The sequence below is a fragment of the Clupea harengus genome, chromosome 2 (genome assembly GCF_900700415.2).
Source record: "Clupea harengus chromosome 2, Ch_v2.0.2, whole genome shotgun sequence".
NCBI lineage: Eukaryota > Metazoa > Chordata > Actinopteri > Clupeiformes > Clupeidae > Clupea > Clupea harengus.
In genome coordinates this window covers 21,439,897-21,460,241 of record NC_045153.1, presented here as the reverse complement: position 1 = coordinate 21,460,241, position 20,345 = coordinate 21,439,897, and the positions used below count along the sequence as shown (strand labels likewise).

The following is a 20,345-nucleotide window of genomic DNA, read 5'->3' as shown; positions in this document are numbered from 1 at the left end:
GAGAGCGGGGGCCTCCATCATGATCACGGGGGAACAGCCTCTGCCCTCTGAACACGAGCGGGACCACTGAACACGCCTTAAAAACAGGGGCAGGCAGCCTTCAGGTCACCCGTGTGTGTGTGTGTGTACACACAGGACGCCTGACTGACCACCCCGAGGGGTCAAAGGTAAGCCACTAAATCAGAGTCTACGTTTTTGATATCTTGAAATTTACATGACTATTAGCTAGAGCATTAATGGAGGAGGATTTGGAGTCGGTCAGGCGTGGGGGAGTTCCAAGCGACCTGCACTAACGACACCAGTGGGCCACGGGGCAGGCCAGTCCATCAAGAAGGGGGGAGAGAGTCGATTAGGACTGGGCTTTGGGGAAATGGCCAAAAGGATAACAGCAATGCTCTGATGAAGTACTGAAGTAAGGTACAGTAATATGGAGCTGGAGGAGCGGGCAAGGCCGTGCTGTAGGGGAGAGAATGAGGGGGTTGGCTGAGGAGACCCATGACAGTGTGGAGGTGTGGGTGGAGGTGGAGGTGTGGGTGGAGGGGGAGGGGGAGGTGGAGGGGGGCTCTGTCTTCTAGGATGTTGAGTTTGATTGGCCTTGTGCGGGTTTAGGATAGACTGCTCATGCCAGAAGACTTTCACTCTCTTTCCCTCTCTCTGTCACATACAAATTCAATATTTACTTTCGAATCTCATAAACAAATCATACATAGACACCTATGACAATACACCCACACATGAACTTGATCCACTCGTGTACTTGACTATTGCACACACACACACACACACACACACACACACACACACATATAGGTCACACACACACACACACACACACACACACACACACACACACACACACACACACAAATGCAGAGAGACACAGACAACCCAGCCCCTTCGAGGACAGTAATTAAAAGCCAACCTTCCCTTGGATAAGAAGTCACTTGTATAATAGGCTTTGCCTTCATCTGTGAAAGTAGCCCTTAAACCCTATTTGCGGCTGGCAGCAGAGACAGGTTGTGTGCGCCTCGCGCCATCTCACAGCTCCGACCGTGACCCCGGCGGGAGGGACCTTCTGACGTGGGGGTGGAGTGTGGCTGCAGGCGCAGGAGGCGTGCAGAGGGACAGAGCCCTCCCATACTACCTGCTCACTCTCACGCTGGCCACTCAAGGCAACATGACACACAGTCAAGATGCAGTCAAGGCCAACACTCACACACGCATGCACACACACACGCGCACAAACACACACACACACACACACACACACACACACACACACACACACACACACGCATGCTCTTCCCAGCTCAGTGTGTGTAAGGAGCACATTTCCTGTAGCTGCATTATACAGTACCAGCTCACACTGACTCACTGACTCAAGAAAACATGACATACACACAGTCAAGACACAGCCCAGGCTCACACACACTCAGACACACACACATGCCAGCCACACTTGCTCACTCATTCACTCTCTCACACACCGACACACACACAGTGTTTTCTGAGGCCGTGTTCTTCAGTGTGTGTGTGTGTGTGTGTGTGTGTGAGTGTGAATAGAGGGAAGAGAAGAAGGCGGCTCCATCGCGTATATCACACCACATGTCGAGAGCCCATGTGTCAGGCAGGCCGAGTAACGCAGTGAGTAATTACTCCAACATGGGCCACAGGCCCCCACTCACACACACACACACACACACACTCTCACACACACACAGGCACACACACACACTCACACACTCACACAGGCACCAGCCACCTCTCTGCACTGGCATCATCTCGCTCCTGATATTTGCCTTCAAATTAAAAGAAAAGAACAGAACCCAAAAAGATTCATGACGGATGGTGACCTCATTCAAAGTTCGGGAAGAGAAATGGAAAAGGGTGCAAAGACCAAACACACACACACACACACACACACACACACACACACCTCTCTGGTTCTCTTTCCCTGCCTCTTAAAAACCTGCATTCCTCCTAGGTAAACAGAGGCTGTTTTTAATTAGAAGGATGCAGAGCTCTGAGACGGGAACATGGAGGTCTCTGGCAGGGCTGTGAGTTAAGGACTTCTGTATGAACATGCAGCCTTCCGTTTGTGTCATTCTTAATGTAAACGGATACTTAAGTGCTTCCATGAAAGCAACAACTAATGAGAAGAGGAGTGTACAAAAAGTGAGAGAAAGAAATATAGGAGAGGAGTTGGACGGTGAGAACGAGTGTTAGAGAAAGACATGGAGAAAGAGAGAGAATGAGTGAGCTTCAGATAGAGGCTGTATCACAAAGTAGCGAGACAGACAGACAGCACGTGTGTGTGTGTGTGTGTGTGTGTGTGTGTGTGTGTGTGTGTGTGTGTGGGGGGGGGGGGTAGTGGTAGGAGAGGAGAGCAGAGAGGAGGTGCTGTGTTTGTTTTCTTGCCTCTGGCTAATGAATTTAGTAAAGTGCCAGGTGGATGCAAATCTGAGCGCCATCGCCTGGAGAGACACAAATTTCACAGCAGCTTCAGAAATTTAACATCAAATCCCTTAATGAAGGCCTGATTCGCAAGAAAAACAGTGTGTGTAGATGTGTGTGTTTGTGTGTGTGTGTGCTTGTGTTCGTGTGTGTGCGTGAGAGAGAGAAAGAGACAAGCAGAGAGGTGAGAAGTGGAGCATTAAGACAACCCCCCCCCCCCCTCCTCTCTTTAGCCTCTCAAAAGCACAAGTACAAACCCAAATGGCTGTGTCGCTGGGCAGTCAACAGATTAACAACAAGGCCGTAAAGAGCTAACAGTCTGCTGGAGAAGCGAACACAACCGCCCTGCCCACTCTGGGGTGTCAGCAGCCCCTGCCCAAACACCACCCAAGCCCTTAGAGAGAGTCTCCAGTTTACTGTTTCAATTTAGTGGACATATTTACTCAAAGTGAATTTGGATTACTTATCTAAAGCCAGAAGACAGATAACTACATCTGCAATTATAACACTTTATCCCTACTTATACCACAGCATGGCTGAATTCCCTGTCGTGGTGTTCTTTAGAGTCGGGCATTATTTTCTGCTACCCGAACACGGTGTTGTCCATTATCACCTTTGGGACCATGACTACCACCATCGTCATCGCCATCGTCCAGTTATGAAGGTATGGAGGCATGATGATCTAGGCACGACTACAGGACAACACTGTGCAACGGGAGCCACTGGGACTACAGCAGACACGGCTAGCACTGGCACGTTTACCAGAAGAGGTTGGCAGTGCCAGGGACGAGTGGGCACAGGGAGCATGGAGGCCAGAAATGCCCTTCCTGATGCCCCCGCCGAGTAGACAAGAGTTAGTCAGCGCTCAGACAAAATACAGGGAGTGTGGAAAGAATGACATGGTGAAGCATGGGGCAATGTGCACTCACACACGTACACACATACACACGTAGACATATCCACAGAAACACAGATACACACACACACACACACACACCTACAATATATCCCACAAACATTACATAAAACTGTCCAGAATATATAACTAATTGTGCAGTTTGACCCGACTTTTCAAACCGTTTCAACCTGGCCAGGCACTGACCGAGGAAACGCAGCTCCGTGTTAGGTGGCCTGGAAGGCACAGATTAGCGTGGCCTCTCTGACAGGTGACCGGCGAGTCGACCGGTCCGGCGACACACGGGACAATGAAAGCCGCGGCTGAGCGGTGCTGCCACTGCCCCGAGGAACCAGAGGAGCTCATTGTGAACGCTCCCGTGTGATGTTTCAGCGGGGGCCGTTTCCTGTGCCGTCCGGCGAGCCGCGCGGTAATGACGGAAACTCGAGTTTGATTGACAGGGGGTCAGGCGCCGTGGCACAGCGCAGGCATTGTTTTGATTGGCATCAAAAAAATAAACATAAAAAATACCCAGGGCAGCACATTTAAGAAGCCCACCATGCTTAAAAACGATGCCACTGTGCCACTGTTTCACAGCTCAGTGTTGTTATTGACCAGACTTGGCTACAAGACTCTACTCTACCGCTAACCCTTGGGGGGATGTTCGACTGCAAACGATGCAGCAGTAAACTGCTACTTCAAACACAGGCCTTATCAACGACAAGCACTTTCTAGCAGCAGAAAGAGAGAGAGCAATAAAGTCTAGCTGCCGCCGCTGCTACTGCTGCTGTTGCTGCTGTTCCCTCCACTCCTCCTGCACAGTCTACTGGGAGCCAAGAGGAACAGAGGCTAAAATGGTTTCAATTTAGACTAGCGAGGAACGGGGCTTCCTTACGTCCCACGTTCATTACTTCCTTCCTCCGATCTGCAGGAATGCCGTGTGTGGCTTTATGTACTGAAGTAAGTAGAGGAGTAAAGTGGGCGACGGAGGGGAGGGGGGTGGGGGGGTGGAGGGGAGGTTCGCACACAGTTGGCCCTCTACCTTTGTTCTGCCCCAGCCTTCCATGCGATCACAGACAACCAGGCCTGTAGGCTAGGGAGGGAAAATAAACTTTGTAGCCAAGGCTCCGAGAGTATCAGAGAATATCCCAGGCGCCAAGTGGGCCCTGCACACGGCCAGGGAAGACTTTCAGAGCAAGTGGAAGTGTCTAGATGTCTCAATGCTTTAAGAAGCACATCACATGCAATCTATATGTCCTCACTCTGCCTCGGAGGTACTTGACTTGAACAGCTGGTGAAGGCAGTTGACATTCATCAGGTTTTCCAGAAAGCTTGCGTAATGCATTACAACTTCCTCTACATCTTCTTATCTCTACATGTTGGAATATCATTTATTTATAAACACATGTACATTTTTCTTCATGCAATGCATTTAGATGTATAATAGGTTTAGTGTAATATTTAGTGTTTTTTTGTATCATTTTAGGATGGAACGACTGAACAGCAAAAAAAAGGTACACTTCTCTCCTTCTACTAATAATAACAAAAAATGTGTTGTCACGACCCCCTCAGCACTAAATTCCAAAATGTATTCTGAAAATTTGTTCGGTGACGAGCAAGCTCAGCAACCTCGACATCAAGCGTGCAGCGGGTAAATCGGTGGAACAAGAAGTCCCTCTCTCCAACTACGGCTGTATCCTGTATTTTCCAATTATCACCTTTTAAAAGGCCAGCTGGGTGCATTCCAAGCAGTCGGGGGCCATTCCATTTGCATTGCTCTGAGACAAAGTCATGCTCAAGTACTTCCATGCTGAAGTTCATTACAACTAGAGGGGCCACACCATCATTACTTTTCATTATTTTTGGTAACAGGTCCTCTCAGGATATTGATCCAATCATCCAGAATCTGTGAACTATGACTTCAAATCAAGGTGCCACATCAAGACGGTTAAAATGGTCCAGGGAGAAAAACACTGGCACAAAGACATAAAACAGATTCTCATCTTTATATTATTATTATTATATTTTTTATTATTACTATTATCATTATTATTATTATTATAATACCACACAATGTATGTATGACTCAGTTTTTTTTCTTATTCTAATTTTTGAGTATTTTTTAATCATTGTATTTGAAATAACAGGAAGGAGAGTATGTTCATTGAGTTTTTGTAACAATCAATTCATTATCCGTGTGGAGTCATTATCACCAGTACATTACACAGTGCTTGGAGTAGTGCATCACCGTTTGCCTAACAACTGAACCAGCGACAGCCCAGGGTGTTTATGCTGCTCCTCCTCTATCTAGTGTAAACTCCATGTTTGATTTTCTCTCTCCCTCCCTCCCTCCCATCCTCCCATCCTCCCTCTCTCGCTCTCTCTCTCTCTCGCCTTCTCCCTATCTTCCTCTGTAGTGCATATAGCAGCATTTAGCTGTGAATTAATTTTCATGTTTAGATATACCCTGCTGTGGTGCGATTCTGCTGGTGCATAATAAAAATCTGCAACACTACATATGGTCTGATTGGCCTTGTGGGTATTTTCGCAGCGCTGTGCTGTATCTGGGTGTGTGGTACCAAAGGCAAAGAGAGGAGGGGGGGAGTGAGGAGGGGAGCTTACGGAAAAAAGCCAACAGAAGCACAAAGACGAGGACATGACAACTCTAGGGCTACATAATGGCACATCAAACGGTAAAACCGCAAGACACAGTGGAAAAAAAAACGTTCAACAATGGGGCATAATCACCATCCATTTTTTGTCTCTTTTTTTAAGCTGCAGAGAAGGAATATCTGAATTATGAGGCACACACATGGGTGTGCGTGTGTGTGTGTGTGTGTGTGTGAGAGTGTGTGTGTGTGTGTGTGTGTTTGATGGAAAGGAGGGGGATTCGGTCGAAAATCGGGGGGAGGACCCAAAACATTCCCGTCTGCGCCTCCTTCACAGTGTCGCGCTCCCTGATCCGTCCAGACGGCCCCAGGGAGGAGTGGAGCAGAGAAGTGTGAGGAGAGAGAGAGAGAAAGAGAGGGATAGAGAGAGAGAGAGGGATGGATAGAGAGAGAGAGGGATGGATAGAGAGAGAGAGAGAGACAGAGGGGCAGGCCTTGGGGGTGGAAGGGAAGCGGGGAGGGACACACACCCACGGTCGCACCAGCAGCCCCTTAATGCGCTGTGTCTAATGCTCCTATTTAGGGGCATGGGCGGCCAACAGTGCGTGCACTCAGGTCCTTTTGGGGGAAAGAACATGGCTATCACCTATCCCAACAGCTGTGGCCCTGAAGGGTAAACAAAAGGCCGCAGGAAGTAGCGCTTCACTGCCGCTGCCGGACCGCTAACAGGCATGGGGACGTGGTCTGTGGCACCAGCTACCGCTGCCTGGCAGGCACCACCACCACCGCCACCACCACCGCTGCACCGCCTCTGTGCCAGTCGCACGAGCACAGCCACCAGCTTCACTGAAAAACACACTCCCTGTCTGACAGGAGCCCAGCCAAAACGCCCACAACCATGCAGGAAGTCAGGACCAAAAGAAAAGACAAAAATACAAAAAAAAGTGTGATAAAACAGCCAATTTTTGTTTTGTAGCAGCAGTGGGATGGCACATTATAACAACAGTAGCACTTTTTTCTTTTTGGTCCAACTACATGAAACATAGAGAAAAGCCCCCCAATGTTTTTGGCCAATTCAGTTTTTTTCTCTCTTTTTGTGTGTGTGTGTGTGTGTGTGTGGGGGGGGGGGGGGGGGGGGGGGGGGCCTGGGGGAGCCTTTATTGGCAAACCCCTGCGACGGCGTTTTTGTCAATCGGACTGATCAAAGCCCAAGCCAACTGGACAAACCAGGGACCGGTGGGCCAAGCCAGTCCCGGAATTAAAGGCAGGAGGAAAAAAGGGTCTGGTCTCCAAAGGCTTTAGTGCCTCTCGCGGGTTGTCACATTCAAATGACCTGGCCTGCGCCTCAGATGTCTCCGTAATCATGCCCCCTTTTCATGTTGCCTCAATTGAAATCCACTCGGAAGAGACACTCTCCGTAAAATAAAAGAAACAAACAATAGAAACTAGCCTAATTTATTAATGAAATAAGTAAATATGCCAAGCCCAGTGCTTTCCTGACTGACTGGTTCCACCATGATTTATGTCTGTCTGCCAGGAAGGACTGAAGCCATTTAGCGACAATTTTAAGAAACCAAATAAAATCGACTGGCAAAAGTGATAGAAATTACTTGCCCTGATGCCAGAACCCAGTCACGTTTTGGCTTTGACAATATTGAGATTAGAGAAAAATCGTCAATCAATCAATCTGAGATCACAGAGATCAACACACATACATAGACACGCACACAAACAAACAAAGACCCCGTTTTAGTCATTCTTTAGCCTAAATGACAGTCTCCTAAATACCCTGGATAATGGTTGATAAATGCAAATACGTCTGGCAAACAATCATTTAACAGCTAGGGACATTTTTGATAAACAGGGCTCTACTGGGGCCATTTACAAAGGTGTTAAAATTATTCACGTTGTGGTTTCACTGAAACAAACTCACAGAATAATGAGCTGTTTGTTGGCACATAAGCTTTTAGGTGATAATTAGATTAAAATTACTCTATTAGAACAAAAGTGGAGTTTTGATTTTTTCCCCCCAGATGGACGTCTACAATTCCTTGATTAAAGGTAGGGTAGGCGATTTATTTTAGAAGCATTTTTAGTTTTTGAAATTGTCTTCACATCCTGACAGCATTTAATAAGTCAAATGCTCTAACAACAAAAATAAAAAAAAATTAAAACTGTCATCTGTCGCAGGCCTGTAAAAAGCCTGTCCAATAATTTCAGTCGGAAATACCTGGTTTGTTTTTTGAGGAATTTGTTATTTTCCCAAACGATGTAGTCAACATCGCTAGGTACTTATGTACCTTATGTATCAGTCCAACACTAACGCTGGTAGACTATGTAGCTATGTCTACTAGCAACTTTACTTTATATGTAATTTATCTGTCTGTGTATATGTGGCTAGTGTCTGCATTGTAACGTTAGTTGAGTGCAAGTGTCGTTTGAGGGTATTTATCTTTTGTTAGTCTATATTGGGTTTGAACGGGACATTTTACAATGTAGTTTATTTGTGTCTTAACTGTTGTGAGAATGGAAATGGTTGGATACAGTAGTTGGATACGGTTAGCAATGGCGACAATTCACCTCTCTCCTATGCTCTCTTGTCGACCTGTCTTCCAGCAGTAGTCAGGCAGTGTGTGTTTTTGTGTTTTTGAGGAGTGGCTTTGGAGGGGTCTGAAGGAAGGGGCTGGGATTTGTTTCGGTTTATACTTTCAAAATCTATTTGACTCTTGCTGGTTTCTCCACCATCACCTTCCCTACCTTTAATCATACAAAATATTCTCATTTAGACCAGTCATCATGCTGTATTTCCCACATGTTAACACAAACGAAGCATTAGATAGAGAATAGCTTTGCTCACACACCAGCATCGTGTGGATGTCAAAGTTTACAGCTATTTGGATGAGTTGTGCTTGGAGATATTATAGAATGAAACACTTCTCCCAACACACACATTGTAGAGCTCAATTTCAAACAAGAGTTACAATGACCACAATTGACGATGGACCAGGATGGTTTGTCTTGGCGTCCATTTCAATAGGGTCGGTTTGTTGTGAAATGGAAAACGATAATATTTGGAATTCCACTTCTGGCAAAATAGGAAAAACTATCCGTGGGAGGAACTTCCCCTATCGTACCCCTGTGTCCTGCACTACGCACGTCAAGGGAGAGCAAATGGAGGCTTACAAATATCCCCCCTCGTGTTTGAAACGATGACATCAAACATGCCTGGTCTCAGAGGAGTCCCCAGAGGAGAATGAAGCTGGTGTGGTTTGGCTAGTGTGAGACCTTCCTGGACCCCACTGGTCAGATTTACCAAAGGTGACTAAAAGACAACGATCACAGATCACACGATCTGGCCAGAACTGAGCAGTTACGCAGCACCACACAGATTACAGAAACAACAGAGAGAGAGAGAGAGAGAGAGAGAGAATCAGCTCAGCACACATAATGGCTGATCAAAGCAGGCACTTCACAGGGGCAGTGCGTTCCTCTGATATGAGGCCGTTTGTTAGTGCAGAGGGCTGAGGCCTGGTGATCAATGACAATCCTTCATCAGTGTGCAGTATTTAAAACAAAGACTCCGCATTTCAGACAAACATTTATCTTTTAAACCTACTACAATACACTGATCTGATCTGACAAAGCCAAAGAGGCTACAGCTTGCAATTTGAGGTCATAATGGCATAACAGCAACAAGTTGCAATAACCTAAAATCAAAATAAACATTTGAAACATCTGGTTCCGGATACAACTCTTTGATTGGTTTATGAATTAGTTGTAATTCTTTTTGTTATCTTCGTTTTTAGTATCAAGGGATATGAGAGTCCGTGTAGACAGCATGTATAGCCGTTATGATGTTGTCCCAGGGTAACACTGCATAAGGAGAGTACTAGAGAGGTAAACAGAGATCTGTTCTACGCTATCCACACTACAATAAAGCTGTTTGTGGATTGTGATATGATCAGTGCTCAGTGTCATACACTCTAATTGGTATAATTTTGTGATCACATATTATGCCCCCAGGAAAGCTGCTTTGATTTTTGTTTTATTGATAAAGTTTACATTCAGTGAAACTAGTTCCACATACTGCACTGTGAATTGATTTTGTTCTTTGAGTAGCCATCCAATAGAGTAAATTATAAGTTACACCAACAGAAGATCTATTCTTAATCTTTAACATGATATAATATGATATAATACATGTCAAAATAATATAGACTACTGAATCCATCCCTAGTGTGCCAACACACACACACACACACACAGATTTTCTAGACATCTGCGAATACATCTGCAATAGAGTGTGACACAGTGACATGAAATGATGCCTGTAATCTTTGCAAACAGAGAAAAGGCCCACAGGCCTTCACTCAACCATGTGAAGGAATCACTGTGAAAACCCACCAGCATTACTTAGACTAATCGTCGGAGCACAGACTGACGCAGATGTACCAGTGTGTCTGTGTGTGTGTGTGTGTGTGTGTGTGTGTGTGTGTGTGAGGGAAAAGAGCAGGGAAGGAGAGAGAGAGAGAGTGAGTGATGGAGAGAGAGAGAAGGAGAGAGGGCGCTGATGAGCTGGTGAGCCGCGGTGTCCTCGTAGCGACCTGTCACAGAGTGGTCACCTGGGAGATTAGACGGCTAACGTGGCACACGGGGAAAACACAAACAACGCGCATCACCAGCACACCTCGGCGCGGCGCGCACCGGGTCATCCTGAGGGCAGCCACCAGAGGAGTAGTAGGCTACTCTTAATCACTCTCTTTCACACATACACACACACACACACACACACACACACACACACACACACACACACACACACACACACACACAGAGTGTTAGGCTACAAGTACACATTTATCACAGTTTTACCATTTATACAGTCACACCTGTATTATGCAAGAACACAAGCCCACTTGCACACACTCATGCATACACACACATACACTCATTCACATCAAAATCCACATCCACCCAAACAGTCGTGGTTTTACACACACACACACACACACACACACACACACACACACACACACACACACACACACACACACACACACACACAGGCATGCCTAAGCGTCTAGTCCTGTCTCTGTCCCACAGCCCTCTCAGTGCCTAACTAACTCCCCTGGCCTGAGCTGGTGATTAAAGCTGACACCAGGATAAGCCCTGCGTCAACACGGCCACGGCACACTACACCACGCCATGCCACGCGCACCACTCCACACTACACACTCCCCGTCGCCTTTAGAAACCATCACACGTAAACAAAACACCCGCCCTTTCAAAGAGGACAGGAAAATGCCGAGGGGCGGTAAAGGTTAGTGGCTCTTTAGCAATCTGGTGAGAGAAACAACCTTTTTTTCCCTCCCTTCCCTTTCTTCACTTGTCCTTCTTTCCATCTTCTTCTTCTTCGTTTAATCTTGAACAAAAGTCGTCTTATTTTCCCCATCTCCCTCTCTCACCTCACCCACGACACCCTATCCCACCTCCCCTGTTTTGGGCAGGAGCCATTCGAGGCAATGGCTGAGCCACTTCAGCCTTAGGGTTAAGTCACTAGTAGAAATGAGATTAGGGGGAATTGGAATGCCAGAGTGATCCGTCATTCAGAGACAGCCCAAAAGAAAAGACCCTCTTAGGCAAGTGGGAGGGTTTTATATAGCCTGAGCGCTTTGATTAGAGCCGTCCTTAACCGCATCCGATGAGTAAGGCCATTCCACCCCCGCATTTTTACTGCCGCGCCGCTGACCTCTTCCTGTCTTCGTGTAAATAGGTGACGTGTCTTTAATGGTGCCCTGGCAAGAAAGGGCCCCAGTCATGGGAAAGCAACATTCCCCGGCTCAACGAATTCTTCCCCAGTAACAAAGCGCCCCCCCCTTTTTTTCATTAGTGTACGTCAGACAGACAGAAAAGAACAGCTTTTTAAGACCCCCAAAACGTCAGAATTCATGAGCAACCCTTAAGCTAAGGTAAACCGTATGGCGTCAAAACAAAGATTATGGGCCAGTCTTGCAGCGCACTTTCACTGTAAGGAGAAAGAGTGCAGACGACTTGTGACAGTTGTTTCCAGTTTTCAGAAGGGAGGAAAAAAAAATGCCCATCATAAAGCCGGGCATAGGAAACAGGATAAGGCGTCTCGGCCAAAGCTGTAAAAAAAAAGGTAGAAAAAAAAAAAAGAAAAAAAAAGAAAAAGGCCTCTGTGGGAACTTGAAAGCATAGACAACTGAAGTCAAGGGGGTTGCCATCTGGAAACAATAAACAAACAAACAAGGAAGGGGGTGGGGTGGAGGGGGAGCCCAAACACAAACACAATGAAGGGAAAATGTTAGGCTGATCGGCACAACCGCCCATGGCACAGGCCTTAGTGGGCACACACACACACACACACACACACACAAACACGTACATACAACACGCATCATTAGTGAAGAGTGATGTGTTCACACAGACACCTGTCCTTCGGGAACAGGGGGAGATGTCTTTGGAAAGCGAGCAGGGCCGGGCACCGTTCCCCGAGGACTCTCTTCTTCCCTCCTCTCCACAACTGCTGTGTTGCTGTGTGTGGTTGCCTCCAAGCCTCTTGCTAATGAGCTACAAGCGCTACCGGGGGGGTGGGGAGGGGGGGTATGTTGGGGGAGGCAAAGCGGGGCCGCTGCTAAACGGCAACGTGACGAAGGGGGCCCCCATAACACACCCCATTAAAGGGGCTAAGTAAACAGCCCTGCCTGGCTGGCTGGCTGACTCCTCCGCTCCCAAGCACCCTTGCTAATGCAAAGACCCTCCACCACCACTATGCTCTAGTCAGACTCCACTGTCGCAGGAAGTGACATCACAAACAGGCCGGAGAGGAAGAGAGCGCAGGCCCCAGAGGGACAGAAGTGAGAACGTTTAAAGGAGGCGCGGAGGAGAGGGCAGGAGGTGCAGGAGGAGGCCAGGTGGCAGCTGGGAGGTAAAACCCAGACCAGGAGTGGGTGAGCAGTTTGGGGAGGGATTACTGAGAAGGAATAGGCAGGCAGGCCAGCCGGAAGACAGACAAACAGACAGACAGACCGACAAACAGACAGACAGACAGACAGACAGACAGAGACAGAGGCTGTGTTTTTGACCTTGACTGATGGAGTAGTGAGACAGCAATCTGCCCCGTGTTGTTTTGGTAAAGTGCCCCTCTTAAACATTTAGCTGGTGCCACCAAAGATATTCCTAGAGCGGAGATTTAAACACACACACGTACACATACACACAAAGCCACACAACAGACAGTAATCAAGCCCCTTTATCAATTTTTAACAATTCATGAATTCACTTATTTATATATTTAATATATTCCCCACATCGAATTAAACATTTGAGTAAATAATTTGTCATGTCAGTGATGTAGAGTGAAGTACTGAACAAACATGACAATGTGCAGTAAAAAAAATTATATAAATATCTTCTGAATACAAGTCCAATCGATCTTGAGAAACGGGATATTAAAGCCAGCAGATTTTAGTCTTAAAAAAAAAGTGGAATGGAATATCAAAGCCCCAACAGCTTTGGCATAACGAGCATGGCCAGGCCGTGTGTCTGCTTTGAATTTTGGCTATTTACTAGACTCTGTGGGGGAGAAGAGCCTCGAACCAATATGAAAATTACCAAAGCATTTATAGACGCTGCTACCACTGTTGGACAAAAAGCATAAACCACTCTGTAATACTCCGAGCGCATGTTGTGTGCCCACTCGTAAACACAGAAACCTCTTTCCTCTCGAAATCCAACACGCCTCTAAGCTCCGGCTGGCTCCGCCACAACGGGCGAGCAATCTGTGTAAGCCAGCGCCACCTACTGGCGACCTTGGGCGCATTGCAGTATCTCCTGCCGAGCTCCATGCATCACGACCCCGCTCAGTTCCAAAGCTAATGACAAGCGCTGAAAACGGCGGAGGGGCTGGTCGAAACCTAGCAGGCAGACAGAGAGGGGAGCCGTGGCCATCCTCAAGGCGGTAGTAAGCCATTAACATATGCACCACCCTGGGCAATCAACTGGCATTATTGACTCCACTCCTCTTATTGCCTATATTCATTTAATATTTAATTGTCACCCGCTATTAACAACGTTTTTCTGTTCATGACATATGTTATGTACTTCCCTAACTACAAATAAACAGCATATCTGAAACTGTTGGGATGGAATAGGATTATTGTGAAACAGCTGTAAAACAGTGTTTTTCACATGGTCAGTGTAGAGAATAGAAATACAATGACTGCACTTTTTGGTCAGTTGTTAAAAAAAAAATCCTGATCTCCAATACATTTCAGATATTTAGGCCTATACAAGTCCAAATTCTATACAATTAAAAACAAACTACAACAGCTACAAAAAGAGAAAAGAAATATTACATTTCAACAATATATTTAATCTTTAAAGAACCTAATATCATGTTTGCATATTGTTTAAGCAACTAAAAAATTATAATTGTATGAAGAAAATAAGTAAACTAGATATAAAAGTAATATATATAAGTAATAATAAATGTAACACACGGAAATACTGACTGAAAGAGCGACAGTATCTAATAGACAAAATGCAAAATTTCCAAAACATAATTTCTGACCTTATATGATGAACACACAGTACTACATTACACAGTGTGACTGAGATCCAGCCTTACTGCAGGCTTCTAGAGTAAGAACCCCTTACGCTTCAGCAGAGAACACTGCCAACACTGCCACCATGGGGCAGCATGCGGAACTGCTACTATCTCCATTTACTCCATCGCAACTACCAACCAAAATAAATAAACAAACAAACAAATCCCATCCACTACACATCACTGTGGCTAAAAAAAAAAATCACATCATCCAGCCCCAAAAACAAGTGATAGCGAGTTTCTGCTGTAATGGCCGACTCTGCGATGCGATGCATTAGGGTGATGTATAAGACAGGAAGTGCTGTGCGGTTACACGACGACCTGGCATGGACAGCCTCTCTCCCAGCAGACGTGGGCCTGGCCCAGGTGCCTTGTGGGAGTCCTGTCATGAGTGTGAGTGAGTAAGTATGGCACGGACCGAAGCTGCTAATAGCATCCAGCCCACACACTGCCTGCCTGCCTGCCTCCGACTGAACTTGCAGCCACGGGCACGAACACACATGCACACACACACACACACACACACACGCAGACACACACACACACACACACACAGCCTCTCAATGCTCTTTCTCAGCAGCAGACAGCAGCAGATTTTTCCACTACGGCCACGGAAAAGGGCTGTCCAAGCTCCAAAAGAGCCTAATAAACTATTTCAAGGGGAAGGGATTAATACATTGATAGTTAAACAAAGTTCCGTCCATCGGCAGCTGGAAGACTTGGCTTTTGCAAATCTGTAAAAAATGATTATAACTGTGATTTACTGCACGTCATTATCAAGTGTGTTCACAGTAAAGCAGAGAATGTATTAATGGCAACAAGCAAAAGTTACTGCATATGCCCTTGACAAGTATTTGGTATATTTATTTTATTTTAGATGTTCCAGAATATAAATAATTTCATTGGATTATTCTCACGAGCTGCCAGGGATTTTATTGTTTTTTTTTATCTGTTTTAGGATAATATTTTAAGTAACCTCCATGTGAAGAAATCTCAAACTCCCATTCGCCCAGCTTTTTGTTATGTTTAAAAACACGGCCTATTCCCTGTCCTGTTCGTTTAATCCCAACAACACGCTCAATCTTGAAACCACACGGGTCCCCCCTCCACTTGCCAGGGCACTGGCAGGCTGGCTGGCTGCAGAACAGGATTCCTTTGTTGCATTGTTCACACATTCCTCAAAGGCCCCGTGTGTTTGTACAGATGCGATCCCATGCGCTGTCTGAGGAACCGTTCCCCGGGCCAAGACGTTCCGTTGATCAAAGTGTTTAATGCGAGAGAGCTGAGGCACTTGTTTGGGTGGTGTTTTTTTTCTTTTTTTGGAGGATGGGGGGCGTGTGTCTGGGTAAGTGTGTGTGTGTGTGTGTGTGTGGTGGTGGTGGGGGGTGTCTGTGGGGACTCTTCAGGGGCACAAATCCCCCCCATCTGTTGACCGTATGGATCTTCTCAGTTACCTCTGGGACAAGTGCAGCCCTCACTGCCATCTCTCTCTAACTCACTCTCTCTGCACTAGTTTACACAGCTGGCCCACAATCCTGTTACCAGCGCTTTGTTTTGGACCAGCAACATGTGTTAACTTAATGCTCTGTAACAAATTTCAAAGGCAAGCTTAGAAAGGGTCAACAACAGGTAATAGACCGATTTATTGATGCACCGGGTAGACGGAGAAATGAGAAGGAAAGGGGGGGGGGGGGGGGGGAGGATGAGAAAAAGAAACTTCTTGGAACACTGAAGTTGCCTTTTTGGGACGCTGCAATAATAAATGTTGAGCCCAGACCTCATACACTTTTCATGGGTAACAAAACCAAGATATGGGATAGCTTTCTTCGCATCAAAATAATAGTTCAAGTTGGCTTGATTCATTGACTGTGAGACCACATACACATGCAAAAAAATGAATAATAATAAAAATAAAATAAAAAAATAATTCCAGCACTAGCTTTAGGTTTTCGTCCTGTGACAAATCTGGCAGTAGCATTTGGTTGCAGAGGAGCTCAGCTCAGGTTGTTTTTTCTGGCTAACTGGATTAAGGCCACACACACCTCACTGCCAGCCACCCGCACCAATCAACGTGGAAATGAGTTGTCAACACATCCCTGTTTGCTCAGCAGCCATTTATTTTTCTATGGGATGCCGATGGCCTCCACACAGCCACCAGCCACCAGATGAATGGGGGGGTTCGCTTTGAACATTTAAAAAAAAGATCCTTTTCCTCCTCCTCCCAAAACCAGCTCCCCGACACACACACACACACACACACACACACACACACACACCCACACCCACACCCACACCCCTCCGGTTGTCGTGGTTTAGGAAATGTCACAGTCTTTACAAACAACAAGGACACAACTCATTTAGCATTGTAACCTCAAACAAAATCAGATGCACTGAACCAACCTTACAATAAATCAAGAAAAAAAATGTATGCTTAATCGAGGATATAACCTTTTCCATTGCTTCACTTTTGACTATACATTTGTTTTCATTTAATGAAATAATTGTATTGAATTATGCAAAGCAAGAAATGTCAATGAATAGTTAATAATGTTGGTAACAACAACAACAACAATAATAACAATAATCATCATCATCCTCATCATTTTAACACACACATAGAACCTATATAAAACTGTCATAGGAAAGACCCATGGTCAAGGAAGGCCATCAGGAAATCCACATAGCGCAACCAACCAAAACCATTTCAGAGTCTGGTCAGTGCATACTGGGTTTGTCGGAAATTAATCTCTGATTTATGCTACTTCTTTCGAAAACGCAGCCCTTGCTTCCGCCACTGGCCTTTGTGCAGTTCCCCTTAATTGAAACCGTTATAGTGGTGGCATTACCCTGGAGATTTTATAACCTGTGTTGTAAAGCCTTTGGCAGACCCAGAAAAGGGGAAACTGCCCATTAACTTATGAGGCCCAGGCCTTGGCTGGGTAATTGACATCCTCTGAGCTACTTTCATCACTTGTCCACATCATGGCAGCACTCAATGTTTCCTCTAGGATGCTGTTGCATCCCTGACACTGGGGTGTTTCTGACATACCACAGTCTGCTGCCAAAGAAGTTGCTCTAGGCAACTCCGTAAAACACATACTCACACACACACACACACACACACACACACACACACACACACACACAGAGTGAGGTGGAGAAAGAGGGAGCTCTGAATGGGCAAATATATGCAAACTTACCTAGTGTACAAATGTGAAATACAGTGCACCTTAAAAATATCTCTAAATGACACTGTATGACGTTTAATACATTTCACTATAGTTTAAAAATACCACATTTCTCCCGATGGTGATAATGAGGGTGGCTTTAATAAATCATGCAACACACACACAAACACATGCACACACACACAGCCTTCTGGCAGTGTGCTGAAAAACCACAGCACTAAAACTGTCACTGGGACACCTCACACTCACACTCAGACACAGACACAGACACAGACACAGACACAAACACACACACACACACACAGATGCACACACTCAGTGCAGATATGACGGGCCTTGGCGTGACAGTCACTTCACACTGCAGATGAAGCCAGGCCATCAGAGCACCGCCTCTGGATAGTCATCTGCCTCAAATTAAACCCACCTGGCACCCTGGCCTGATGACCAATATGGACACATTACTGGGACCCTAAAACCATGCCTCCATTGTAATTGACATTTAAACTGTTTGAAGTCCCTCATTAAGTCCCTGAAGATGAATTAGGCACAGATGCCCAGCCTTAACTAAGTACAGTAGGATTGCTGTACATGAGCTGCAGAGGGACCTCACTACTGTGCACTAAGAACACTTAAGGTATCTGGAAATTAAATATGACATTCAAGCAACTCCAATGATTTACAGATAGGTCTACTTATTGAAGTATATATATAAAGTTATTTCAAATTACGTTAATACTGTTTAACATTAGAATTGGCCCTCCACACTTTTTGAAAACACTGAAGAAACAATAATTCATTTGAATAGCTTTTGTACTAACATCCATGATTGTTGGCCTACAAATTAGGATAGTCAGAGTTGCAATGTAAATGGCAATACAAATATCATGATTAACAAAAAGTTAGTAGTTATTTACTTGGTAATACGTGTTTAACGTACTTCCTCGTATAGTCTTAATTCTAAATTTGCCTGACATATCTGTAAACTGCAATAAAATGATTAATTGCTAACTAATATCTCTGACAAAGAAATTATAATACAAAATTACGATCCATTTTCTCCAAACGCATCGCCATAGCCCAAACTCCTAACTGCTAAAGTGAAATAGCAACCCAAAACACCATAAATATTTACTTCAAACAGTCTACTCTCTTTCAGAATCTTCGGTAGGCTGATATTAAGTTAGTATGACGTTTTCGGGGAGACATCCACCTCCAACGGTCAAGCGTTTGACGATTAAATGCAAGTTTAGAAGGGCCTACTAATAATTTAGTGGGCTGTGACAACCGCGATAGAGGTCAGCTGGGGACAATTTGGCTGCTCTTTACCCCACTGACCTACAAATCGACACCGCCACGTCTAGCGACGTACAGAACCGTTCCGTCGGTGCAACATTGTAGTAACATTTGCTTGCCAACAAGGCTCAAGTGGGGAAACGTGCTATGGTGAATGCCAGTGTGAAAATTCCAAATGGCGCCGATTTTATGAATGAATTCGGCATATGCAACATTTGTCCACGCGTTCATTTTGCATCACAGCACAGTTACAACTAGGCATGAAGTGATGTCCATGGGCAAAGAGTTGACAGGACAATTCCAATGTCAGTTCAGGCTATCAGGTGTTAGCTATATGGCTAACAACAACATAGCCATACACCTGAACAGCCTGACGTCACAGCAAATCAGTCTACATATTCGCACTGAAATTCGGCGGTGGTTTCTGTTTTCTGTCGAAAGAGAATAGCATTCTACTGTAGCCTACAGAGTAGGTGAAAATGTTCAACTTACTGCACAACAGCCTTCCTGAAAGCTCTGGCTATGCAGTGCGCCATGTTTCCACGATTCACCGACGCTGAAAAATAATTGGCCCACAGCCTTTCGCCCTGCTCTTTAGCGGACTTTCGATTGGCTTAAAATAAAAAGGGGAGTAACCTTACCCGCGTGGTGGTTCATTTAAAGGTATGCAATGGGTTTATTTGTACTGTTTAAATACACTTTTGTCATACTAATAATTAAATTCTCCTTGAATAAAAAAAAAATATATATATATACACATATATTATTCATGTTGTTATTGATATTACCTTTTTCTATTAAAAAAATAAATAAAAAATACATGGGATGGCCTAAGTATAGCGTGCAAATGAACACACGCACACACGCGTGCATACACACACACACACACACACACACACACACACACACACACACACACACACACACATACGTCACAAGGATACAACCATAATGAATGGGTTCTGCATGATGATCCTCCTTGTCAGTCCGGTGAGCTGCCTCTGCCGATAGGGAAAGGAGGAGTGGAGAGGCACCACGACAGAGCACACCAGGGGCGGCCACACAGCAGAGGCGAATTACCACTGCCACCATCAGCCAGGTCCAAGTGTGCCTAACAAATGACACGCAATTTTTGCCATGATTAAGTCAGCAGGGGACTCTCTCCAAATGTCAGGATTCAGAAGCCAGTTCTTTTTGCCATGCATTAGCCATGTTCTACCAATAGTATGGCAAGACTGCTTGCAGTGTGGCTAGCTAACCTTGACTTTGGTTTGGTA

At 45.5% G+C, this 20,345-nt stretch overlaps 1 protein-coding gene across 1 annotated transcript in view; it reads right to left on the bottom strand.

Annotated features, from left to right (window-relative positions):
- Nucleotides 1–19,865, bottom strand: part of clybl (citrate lyase beta like) — a 69,861-nt gene extending 49,996 nt beyond the window's left edge. The window contains exon 1 of the mRNA XM_012834056.3: nucleotides 19,561–19,865. Coding sequence (XP_012689510.1) covers nucleotides 19,561–19,604 — 44 coding nt within the window. The 5' untranslated portion in view covers nucleotides 19,605–19,865. The remainder of the gene's footprint in view (nucleotides 1–19,560) is intronic.
- Nucleotides 19,866–20,345: the final 480 nt, after the last annotated feature.